Source organism: Phocoena phocoena, chromosome 14, assembly GCF_963924675.1.
Source record: "Phocoena phocoena chromosome 14, mPhoPho1.1, whole genome shotgun sequence".
Classification (NCBI taxonomy): domain Eukaryota; kingdom Metazoa; phylum Chordata; class Mammalia; order Artiodactyla; family Phocoenidae; genus Phocoena; species Phocoena phocoena.
Window position 1 is genome coordinate 64,338,609 of NC_089232.1, and position 12,732 is coordinate 64,351,340.

A 12,732-nucleotide genomic window follows, 5' to 3' on the forward strand; every position below is an offset into this window, starting at 1 on the left:
CAGGGCAGGAATAAAGACGCAGACGTAGAGAACAGAGTTGAGGGCACGGCGGGGGAAGGGGAAGCTGGGATGAAGTGAGAGAGTAGCACTGACATATATACACTACCAAATGTAAAAAGGATGGCTAGTAGGAAGCTGCTGCATAGCACAAGGAGATCAACTCAATGCTTTGTGGTGACCTAGAGGGATGGGATAGGGAGGGAGGATAGGCTCAAGAGGAAGGGGATATGGGGATATAAGTATACATATAGCTGATTCACTTTGTTGTATAGCAGAAACTAACACAACATTGTATAAAGATGTGGGAAAAAAAATTCTCTTTCCCCGTAGAGGAAAAAAAAAAAAAAAAAGCATCAAATGTTAAGTCAAGAGCCATACGGGTGAAACTTTTCATTTGAAGAACAAAAATATTAACAGTGATAGCAGGAAACCAATTAAGCTTTTAGATCTTGATATACTTATTTTAAATCGAAAATTATAGCTTCTATTGTCAATATTTTTTTCCTTATGGTTTAGAATAACTTATGTTACTTTTATTTAATTCAATACAGAAAGACTCACCTGAATTACACAAGAATATCTTTATAATGCTTTCAAAAGCACAAAGAACTTATGTACTGATTTTCACAATCTTCTTAATTATCCCATTTCAAAACAAAAGAACTCAGACTCACATTAAGTGATTCACAAAAGGTCATGCTTCTAATGACTAGCAGAGCAAATACTAAAGTGAATTGGGGAAAAAACCCTACAAAAAACCCCTTAAAGCTAAAAACGAACCTGTATCTATTTGTAAAAAAAATGCTTTCCCAAACTTCTATCTCTTCAATGAAAAAAAAGTGATAGCGAGAACCACACCAAGTACCCTGAAGTATGTTTTGGAATGTTATGATCATAAAATCCTAGAGGAGTTTTGGGAAAAACAAAATGCAATGTAATTCTCCAAACCATTTTAAAGTTAACAATTTCTAACACTGAGTATAAAAATCATAACATTCATAACCAAACTACAAAACCAAAATATCTGAGGAAAGCTTGACCTTCAGTAACTTTTACTTTGCCTTTAAAAAAAAAAAAAGAGAGGAAAAAACACTACTTTATACAGCGGCATGTTCCCCGACACCTAGGCTCTATCACTACTAGTTGTATAATTGTGGGCAATGCAAATAATGCATGTTTACTCATATGTAAAATAAAGAAGCTGGAATTAGTGATTTCAGGAATCTTCACATTCCAAATTCATGCAATCTTTATGTGTAATAATCACTTGATAACATGCCTCTACCCCTATCAAAACTCTGGCCCAATCTAATTACAAGTAGTTTGTTCCTTCTCATTTTTTTCCTTGTCTGGTTTATTTTATGATGATCTACAAAAATCAAGTCTATTCAGTATGAGAGTACTGACTAAATGTATCCAACAGAACTTAAGCTCCAAGAAAGGCAGAGACTCGGACAGGGTAACTACTTAAATCCCTAGCACCTAGAACAGCACCTAGACCTAGCACATAGATAAGCACATAGCTAAGAAATAAAAGATGATAACCTTGCAAGATAATCTTGAATAACGTCCATTGGAAAGATGCTATGAACACTAAATATATTTTATGCGAAAAGAAATATAATGAAGGAAAGATATTTTTTAAAGTAGTACAATATAACAAAAGCTAAACTGATATAAAAGAAATCTGTGGTTAGACTAAAAATGTTTATAAGCTCTGATATATCTTTTTTTTCTGAATTAACAAAAGCAATATTTTTTTTCATTTCAGTTTTGAGATATAATTGACATACAGAACTGCATAAGTTTAAAGTATACAGCATAATGATTTGACTTAATACATCATGAAACGATTACCACAGTAAGTTTAGAGAACAGCCATCGTCTCATATAGATACAAAATAAAAGAAAAAATGTTTTTTTCTTTATGATGAGAAGTCTCAAGATTTACTCTCTCAACAAGTTTTTGCCTTCTGGCTACCTTCATCCAATTCCCCCAACCCCTGCCTCTGGTAATCACGAATCTGATCTCTTTTTCTCTTTTTCTATGTGTTTGTTTGTGTTTTTTTGTTTTGTTTTGTTTTGTTTTGTTTGCGGTATGTGGGCCTCTCACTGTTGTGGCCTCTCCTGTTACAGGCTCTGGACGCGCAGGCTCACCAGCCATGGCATGTGGGATCCTCCCAGACCGGGGCACGAACCTGTGTCCCCTGCATCGGCAGGCAGACTCTCAACCACTGCGCCACGAGGGAAGCCCTGTTTGTTTTTGAAGTAAAATTCACCTACAATGCTATATTTGTTCTTGGTGTACAACACAGTGATTTGATATTTCTATACATTTCAAAATGCTCACCACAATAAGACTAGTTACCATCTGTCATCAAAAAGATATTGCATTATTATTGACTATACGCCCCACACAGTACATTTTATACTGGTGATTCATTTATTTTGTACCTGGAAATGTGTACCTCTCAATTTCCCTCACCCTCCTTCCCCCACCCCCACCCCCATCCCCCATCCCCTATTCTGGCAACCAACTGTTTGTTCCCTGTATCTAGGACTCAATTTCAGTTTTCTTATGTTTCTTCATTTGCTTTGTTTTCTAGATTCCACATATAAGAGAACTCATATGGCATCTGTCTTTCTCTGTTTTATTTCACGTATCGTAATACCCTTTAGGTCCACTGATGTCATCATTTTGTTTTTTGTTAAATAAAATAGTTAATAGTATAAAAGAATTAAGTTAGGTGACCTGTCAATCTTGATAATAGAGGTCATTTAACATAACACGATTTTTTTTTTTGCAGTACATGGGCCTCTCACTGTTGTGGCCTCTCCCTTGCGGAGCACAGGCTCCGGACGCGCAGGCTCAGCGGCCATGGCTCACGGGCCCAGCCGCTCCGCGGCATGTGGGATCCTCCCAGACCGGGACACGAACCTGTGTCCTGCATCGGCAGGCGGACTCTCAACCACTGCGCCACTAGGGAAGCCCATAACACATTATTTAAAAAAATTTTTATATTCCCCAATTTTTTAAATGCTTCCCTAACATTAAGGTAAATATCTGTTTAGAATGTTTCTCAAATCATATAAAATTAACACCAAAAATATATCGCTACATAAAAAAATCCAGCAAAATTCCAAGAGAAAACTTACTACCTGCTATAATTCAGTTTCAGCATAGCTATTATTATATGTAATTCAAAACATTTTATTACATTGATACATAAGAGGTCATCATTTAACGCTTTAGCAATGAAAATTTTATGTATTTAGCTGCACTTAAAATTTCCTTTACAAATAAGTTTACTGTATAATCTGGGCCTATCACTGGCTTTCAGAAGTCACATTACCTGTGGACTGTGTTGACTTGTTCCATGTGGACTGGTGCCAGAAAGAAATTTCACTAAAACATGAATCAGGTTTGGATCTGAAACCAGCAGATGGGCAGTACTCTCCTGAGTTCCAATGGCAGTACTGGAACCAGCTATAAAACATTAAAAAAAAAAAAAAAGTCCCCAACAAAAGGACCCCGAAACAATGGAAATGCAGTATTTAAAACATCTTTTAATTTCAAAGGAAACTCACATATTCCTGGGAGTTACTAAAAGGATCTGAATCTCTACTGCACTGACTGAGCCTCATTCTCTATTTTCATCTGCCATAGATCTCCTGCCTCTCTCCTAGTTCGGCTGTGAAAAATACCTAGTTTAATGTGCATCTTATTCAGTATACAGTCAAGTGGAAAATAACTAAATGCTTACTGTCCTTTTGGTGAGCCTATTCTTAGTAATTATTTCCCCCTTCCAGAAATAAAGATCTATTTTTCAGGTAAATTTTAACACAGCCTTCTAAGATAAACTGAAGCAAAACCTATTCATTTTTGCATGTCAGCTACATAAAGGTTGTATACTGTTAACTGATACACAGACAATGCACAAGTTTTCTGAAGTGAATAAAATATCCTTGAGTCAAATCTATCTTCAGTATCACATAGGGATGTTTTCAATCCCATATTTGGAAAATATTATATTCCAAGCGAAAAATGAAGTAGCATTTGATTCTCAGCAATGATTTTAATTAATACCTTTATCAATGTGACGCTGCTTTCTAGTCAATGAAATTAAGCCCAAAGAGAATGGGGATGAAATCCACCCACCTGCTGTCATAACCTACAGATGGAATGAAGATTTCAATTCACAAATGGCTACTCCTTGCTCTCTAATATGAACTTGGATACCTACTTCCCAACAACCTAAGAATGTCAGATAAAATCTAGACCTAAATGTAAAAAGTAAAACCAGTAAGCAGTACAGAAGATAATGTATGAGAGTATCTTTGTGACTTTGAGATACAGAAAGCCACAGAAAGCACTAAAAGTTCCTTTCTTAAAAGGTTCAGAAATTAATTTTACTATCTTAAATGGGAAATAAAGGAGTGGGGTGAAGGAAGTAGGAAACTAATAGGACTTTAGAATCTGAGAAGAAGCGACTAGGTTCAGTGAATGAAGGTTTTAGATGTGAAAAGCATACACCGAGGAACCCAGTCATATACGTTCATGAATATTATAATGAATAAATCATTTTTAACTGCTAAGTTACTTTAAAAAGAATAAATAACCAACACAAGACATAGACTAACATTAAATACTTGACTTTGTACTCTAAGAGTAATCAATTTTTAAAAACTAGTAAAAGTTTTTAGAAGGTAAACATATAATTTGATCTTGTAACTGTAGATAGATGAGAGTATATAATCAAAGTAAAGAAGCACAAAGGGCAAGATACATTAAGAACAACAACAAAAAGAACAAATTCAGAAGAGACATATTCAAATAAAGAATTTAATCATTTTCACAACTATATCACTTCTTGAAAAAATCTTTTTTAAGAATCTCATAGCAAGAATAATAAAGTATATGTCAGAGATTTAGAGGAATAAATATTTGGACTTACGATTAAGCTGCATGTTTGTCATGAGTGTTAGACTATGAAGAACAAGGCACCATGTCCGGAGCAAAGTATTGGGATACCACGCTAACACCGTGAGAAAGCTAGTTATTGATGCTACGTGGAAAAGAGAAAGGGGAAATTTTAACTCAGAAAAAGCAAATGTTTACTGAGAATTAAAACAAAAAGAATAAATTTTAAAACATGACATTATTTTTTTAAATCAATTCACTACATCGTGTCCTCAAAACATATAAATAAAAGTTCCCCATTAAACATAACTAAAGCATTAGAGAGTCAATAACATTTTATATCTAAGGTTAAAGCTCATCCCATGACAAATAAAATAAGATGTCATCACTATACATTTGTTGTCCTTTCCAAACTACAGGCATTTCTACTGTAACACAATTTGTGTTTTACTAAAAATCCTCACATTCTGCAAAGCCAAAAACTGAAAATAATAGGGCATATTGGAAAGACAGGGATGCGGCTGACCGTTCAAAACCAATGTAACTTTACAAAAAAAGCACAAACTAAAACAATAACTAAGTCACCTGCAAGGCCTAAATAAGAAGCACATGTGGCAGGTGGAGAAGCCAAAAAAGTTATTAAAAATAAACAAACATAATACAGTGCCCAGTTTTTGCCCTTAAAACACTGTGTAGAATGGCTGATTCCAGATCTCAGGCAGGAAATATAGTTTGGAACACCTATGCTATTAAAATCTAACAAAGATACAGTTGTGTATTTCACAAAAAAAAGCAAAACCAAAAGAATCTAATGAAGCATCATCTTACCACAAATAGCGTGATTTCAGCATCAATAAACATAATGATTGTAACAGAAACGTAAGAAATATTTTAAAATCACGAACTTATACAGATATTTACTAAGGAAACTAAGTGGTCATGATTATAGACTACTTGTGAACCAATTAATTTTTAAATTTAATTTTAAAATACAGAAAATTTCCAGCATTTTTCCTGGCTCTATATAAAAACTGTATCTCCAAAGGGTGACATGATAGCACATGAAAGGAAGTTTCTCTTTATGTAAGTATTTCAGTTAATAAAAAAGGAATAACAAAATTAGACTATCTTCATTTCAAAACTTCCTGTGAACTGCTACTAATTCTAGGCATTAATCATTAGTGTCTATTAACAACATAAAAAAAAGACAACCTATGAAACTGCCTTAAAAAAAAAAACCTCTGGGCTACCCTGGTGGCACAGTGGTTCAGAGTCCACCTGCCAATGCAGGGTACATGGGTTCGTGTCCCGGTCTGGGAAGATCCCACATGCCGCGGAGCGGCTGGGCCCGTGAGCCATGGCCGCTGAGCCTGCGCGTCCGGGGCCTGTGCTCCGCAACGGGAGAGGCCACAAGAGTGAGGGGCCCGCGTACCACAAAAAAAAAAAAAAAAAAAAAACTCAAATCAGATTAAGCTCCATGTCTAATTACCAATTTATAGAAAGTAGAGAGGACATCATTAGAGATACAATCACTAAAAATTGGGACCTAGGGAATCTTGAAAGACAAACAAACTTTGTAAGGGGATTTAAAAAAAAAAAAAAGACAGATTAGAGGAATTAAGAAACATAATTAATTAAAATGGGTAGACTCCATATGAAACCTATTTCAAATATACAAAAAAAATTCTGTAATAGTTTAGACAATTGGAAATTTGAATACTCACAAAATACCTGATGATAGTAAGAAATAATTACTTTTTTTACCCTTCTATTCACTCTTGTTCATGCTTAATGTTTCTCACAATAAAAAAGTTTTAAAAACTGATGGGAGTAAAATTTATAATAATCATTAATACAGTGAAACAGAAGGAAACCTAATAATTATAGTAGGGCCAGCTCTTGCTGAGAATGCAGATGTTAAGTAAGACCGTAAGCCAGTGTGGCTGTCACTGAGGCTGACAGGCCATGTGAAGGCCATGCATGATGCACATCTCTAGAGAGAAAGCATCAGGAATAAATGATTTTTACTGTTCTTTAAATAGATTCCTATAGCCCAAGCTGAAAGCTAGTTCTATTCCTGTTGAAGGATATTATTCAAGTCCCACTATTCCCACATTCCTGCATTTGCCAAGAAAAAAAATGAAAGAACACAATTTCTACAAAAAATTGACATCCTTCTCCAATTTACCAATTCCCTAGAGGTATTTCACATTTTTCAAAAAGACCAGTTGCAAAAGAACAGCCTATGAACAAGACAATACTTTAAGGAACTACAATGTAAAGATAAACAGAACATTGTAGATTTTATGTCTGTGTTATACACAGACATAATACAGACCACAGAATAAGTTTTCTGTTCTCTTTCCTGCAAATTATTAAGTCAGTATTTTAAATATGTTTTTTTCACTACAACATTACAACCCTAATGACAAAGATTAGGTGTTAACCTAATCAATACCTTTTTAGATTGTTTATGCTACATTAATAACTTTCCTTCTAATAAATCTTACCTTGATTTAATGAAATGACAGGTATTCGATTAGCATTATATAAAAAAATGTCTGCTCCATTTTCTTTGTTTCCAGACGAACTAGAATTCAGACTCAATGTGAGCCACAACTGGAGAAGCGATTCCAACTGAAAAAGAATGTAAATTGACAGAAAGAAAATGTACCTATTAGGAAATACCATTTAAACAAAAATCTCATGTATGAATCCTTATGATTATGAGTAAATAATTTTTCTATTAAATACTTCTTCTGGGGACTTCCCTGGTGGTCCAGTGGTGAAGAACCACTGGACCACTTACAATGCAGGGGACACGTGTTCGATCCCTGGTCAGGGAACTAAGATCCCACATGCCATGGGGCAACTAAGCCCACGCGCCACAACTACTGAGCTTGTGTGCCTCAACTAGAGAGCCTGCATGCTGCAAACTACAGAGCCCACATGTTCTGGAACCCGCTCGTCACAACTACAGAGCCCATGCACCCTGGAGCCTGCGTGTCACAACTAGAGAGAGAAAACCCTTATGCCACAACTAGAGAGAAGCCCGTGCGCTGCAATGAAGAGCCCGCATGCCACAACAAAAGACCCTGCATGCCTCAGCTAAGATCCTGTGTGCCACAACTAAGACCCAACACAGCCAAAAATAAATTAAATAAATAAATAATAAAAATAAATGTTAAAAAAAATACTTCTGGTTACTTTCAATTCAGTTCACAAGCAAACACATCTTAAAATTCTAGATCAAATGAAATTTAACTGAATTAAAATTTATAATTTACCTAATATAAATGTTTTACTAAATTAAAAGATGTGATTCAAGTCTTTAAATGCAGCTGTGTGTATAATATGTAGTTGGAACAAAAGCAGTAAAGCTTAAAATCATAAAAGTTATAAATAACCTATCACTGAGGAGCTGGGTTAATCAAAGTATCTCCAACATTTTTTCATCTGAGTATGACAAAGAAATCATCCCTGTTTGGTTGAGACTGATCTGCCTGTTTATTTTCATCTTTTCTAGGCTGGCAATAATGTCTAAAAATACACAATTTCTCCTGAAGTCATACCTGAACGTGATGGACTTGAAGCATGGAAAAAAGTTTGTTGAAACAAACATTTAACATTGGGACAGATGATAACTGTATAATGAGCTGGCTGGATTGGTTCGCCGCTTGTAAACCCCCTAGAAGCGAATCATCTGTTCCAGTGGGAGACTGTGATACTGAAAATTAAACACAGTTATGATTTTATACACAAAGTATCAGGAGAAATGTTAACTAGTTATTAATATGTACAGGTAAGTCAAGGTATATTTTTTTAAAAATTAAAATTGCATTCTTTAAAATGGTTCAGCATTGTATTATTTGAAAACCTGTTTTTACAACATTACTTGAAAGTTCAAAAGATAATCACCACAAAGAGAAGCTCCCAAACTCACAGGACTTGTCCACAAAGGGAGAAGAACCTTACTCTCTATAAATTTTTATTTTCAATTTTTTCCTAATTAATAAGAGGGAGGAGAAAAGGGAAAGAAAAAAGAACCCTGCCTATTTCTTGAGAAGGTAGTTTTAGAATAACCTAGACTCTAATCCATTGATTCTCAACCTTGATAGCACATTAAAATTGCCTGGGAAGTGTTCAAAAATTCTGATGCCAGGATACACACACCAAACTAACTGAGTATATATTCATGGGGAGCAGAGAAATAAAGGGATGTTAAGAGAGTTTTTCATATATTTAGAAAGTTTTATATTAAAAGGAGAACACAGTTCTGCACAGGAAAATAATCAAAAGATAGAATATATCAAGAAACAGAACACTAGATGAATCTTCTCTTTTTCTCCTTTTTTATATACTTCCTAAGGCAAGAAATACAGAATGCAAACCAAAAGAATTCAATTTAACATAGGAAGATCTAAAAATCCAAATTTCTCTATTGAAATGGGTTGGGAACTTTACTTCATAGGAGGAGGACATGATGTGCTTCCTAGGTTCTAACTAGTATCTCTACACCTTTACTCACCACCATTACCCACCATGTTTTTATTTTTCTTGGCCTAAGAAAAATAAAAATATCACCATCACCTCAGCACAGCTCCCATCTTAAGATAGACAGGCTGCTATCTAACTATACTCACCTGACAGAAGGGGATCTACCCAAGCCTAGAACAACATCAACAGTCAGCAAACCATGTCCTAACAGCCAAATCTGACAGGCCACCAGATTCTGTAACACGGTTTCTTTAATAGCCGTGCCTATTCATTTAGGTATATATTGTCTACAGCTGCTTTCCTGCTACAAAGTCAGAGTAGACCTGCAACACACCCTGTATAGCCCCAGAAAGCCTAAAATATTTACTATCCAGTCATTTACTATAAAAAGTTTTTCTTCTTTTGCTGTAAATAATTAGGTAGTAAATCCTCTCAATTCTGTAGTTCAATCAGGCCCATTTAGCTATCTTCATTATCTAAGTCTTCCATCTTGGTCTTAAAGGAAGATAAAGATGTTACTATTAAGAAACCCACTTTATCATAAATTTGGATATAATGCAACGAACTCCCAGGCAGCTAGCTATGCAGGCTCCCCCAGGAATTTCATTAACCGCACACCACCACCATAACAAAAACATGACTCGGGTTTTTGGACTGAACTTATAAACACTACATGGAGGTAATTTGTTCCCCCTCTGCTCTCCTGATTCATTAATCCTTTCTCTTATTTCTCAACTTCCTACTAACTTAGCAAGGGAGAATTTAAAAATCTATCCTTACTGAGTGCACCTGAAAATAATCAGGAGATAAACTGTTCATGGTAATTCTCTAAGAATGGTGACTTTTACTCACAGGTAGGAGATGTATTTGTTAATGCCTGTAAAATGGAATCTGCTTCTAGGGTTGACATCATTTTCAACATAAGTTCTGCTTGTTGTTCAAGTCCAACTTCTAGACGAGCATCTAGGGCTACAGAAAGCAATTAAAAGAAAAAACAAAACCTATTTGATAATTATTATTCACGTCCTACTTCCTACAATAAAATGTTGACATCTGAACCCAAAACAGGGTGAGGAGTGTATCTTCACATCAGAACAACCTGGCATGGGGTATCAGAGTTACAGCAGGTAACAACATCTGTGCAAAGGAGGCTAGAGATGGGAGAGTAGATATATAAAGAGAGGTAGATCAAGTAAGTGAAGTAATGATAATGGAAGCAAATAAATTAAGAATAATGAGAATCAGGTACCTCACTATCAGAGAAAAGAGAAATATGGAAAAGGAAAAAACTAATATGAAGCTTATGGAGTAGATTACTGTTAGATTAACTGATATATCAATGTGGACTCATGGCATTCTAGATGGATAGACAGACAAATATAGAAATAAATATAAACACAAATGTGTGTACACACTCCCTAGATTTTTCCATCAAGAGAGAGTGTGGAACAGCCAAAAATTAACAGCAAGTCTATCTAGCACTCAAATCTTGAATTCTTAATCACACTTCTCCACTAAAAGGTTTTGAAATACCATTTTCCTTCATGAAGTGGCTAATTCCCAGTCTGGGGAAGGGAAAGTAAATGATGAGCCTGGGGCATTTTGTTATGCCAGAAAACAAGGAAGTGCTCAAAGAAATATGAGGACATTTCAAAAAGACAAGAGACCAGATTAAAGGAGATACCATGGTCAAATCAGGGACATTTCGAACATCAAAATAAATAATGACAACACTGCGAATGTACTTAATGCCACAGAATTGTACACTTAAAAATGGCTAAAATGGGGCTTCCCTGGTGGTGCAGTAGTTGAGGGTCCACCTGCCAATGCAGGGGACACGGGTTCGTGCCCCGGTCCAGGAGGATCCCACATGCCGCGCAGCGGCTGGGCCCATGAGCCACAGGCGCTGAGCCTGCGCGTCCGGAGCCTGTGCTCCGCAACAGGAGAGGCCACAACAGTGAGAGGCCCGCGTACCGCAAAAAAAAAAAAAAAAAAAAAAAAGGCTAAAATGGAAAATTTTATGATCTCTTGAATTTACCTCAATAAAAACATGAAAATAATGATAACAAATTATAACCTACTGAATAAAATAGGAAACCACCGGTCTATTCGAAACTAAGTGACTAAAATAATAACTTTTTAAAAAAAGAATAGATTCCAAGTATTATTCTGCCACTCCAACCCATCCAAATTTTCTTACAAAAGGGAAAAGAATAACTTTTCACTGGAAAATACTGGTAGACATCTCCTTTATCAAGTAAACTTAAAACCACCAGCAGTGGTCCAAATTAAAATCATGAGCCACCTAATAGGATGCAGTAAGAAAACTTGAGCAGTACACTTTCTTGATATTTATGCCAAAAACACATGACCACAATCTAATTGTGAGGAAATAGCATACAAACCCAAATTGAGGGACATTCTACTGAATAACTGGCCTATAATCATCAAAAGCACCAAGGTCATGAAAGTTACCTCTGACAAAGTGTGGCAGACTGAATAAGACTAAAGAGATATGATAATTACGGTTGATGCTTGAACAACACAGTTTGAGCCACATGAGTCCACTTATACATGGACTTTTTTCAACAAATATGTACGCACCATCCATAGTTGGTTGAATGCATGGATGCAAAACTTTGGAGACGGAGGGCCAACTGTAAAGTTACACACAGACTTCCAACTGTGTGGGAGTGGGCCCCCCACCCCCACCAATTTTGTACTGGATCATTTTGCATAAAGGGCATAATTTAGACATAACTGCTGAAACCTGAATGGGGTCTTAAAGTTACTAATGTTAATGTCCTGATTTTGATGGAATGTGCTTCCTGATGTTTTTATGTAGAAGAAATTTTCTGCTTTGTAAAACAAACAAAATAAAACAAAAAAACATCAGATTACCAACTTACTCCCAAATGGGTCAGGATAACAAATGTTCTCTGTATTAACTTGCAACTTTTCAGTAAATGTATGATTGTTTCAAAATTTAAGAAAAGATTTTATTTTTAAAAAAAGTTATATACTCTATGTGACTAGAAGAGTGTAAAAATAATACTCAACGTGATTTCTTTCTGTTTACAGATAAAATATAAATTTATTATTAACAATAAAAATAAAAGGAAGCACAATTAATTAAAACCACCAGCAAACCCACACAACTCACAAATATATTTTGCAAAGTGTTATTCTGAGAAACGAAAAATAGACCATAAATAGAAGCTCTTCTAAACTGACTGACACACAGCTCTGAATGACAGTCACTCTCACGGCACCCCTGCAATAATAAACCCTCTCAGCAAACACTCAGGATCAAA

General features: G+C 35.5%; 1 protein-coding gene across 1 annotated transcript in view; it reads right to left on the reverse strand.

The window, feature by feature from the left end:
* Window positions 1-12,732, reverse strand: part of BIRC6 (baculoviral IAP repeat containing 6) — a 245,524-nt gene that overhangs the window by 119,641 nt on the left and 113,151 nt on the right. Inside the window, exons 40-44 of the mRNA XM_065891330.1 lie at window positions 10,271-10,387; window positions 8,494-8,648; window positions 7,432-7,558; window positions 4,956-5,066; window positions 3,354-3,487 (exon numbers count right to left, since the gene is read on the reverse strand). Coding sequence (XP_065747402.1) covers window positions 3,354-3,487; window positions 4,956-5,066; window positions 7,432-7,558; window positions 8,494-8,648; window positions 10,271-10,387 — 644 coding nt within the window. The remainder of the gene's footprint in view (window positions 1-3,353; window positions 3,488-4,955; window positions 5,067-7,431; window positions 7,559-8,493; window positions 8,649-10,270; window positions 10,388-12,732) is intronic.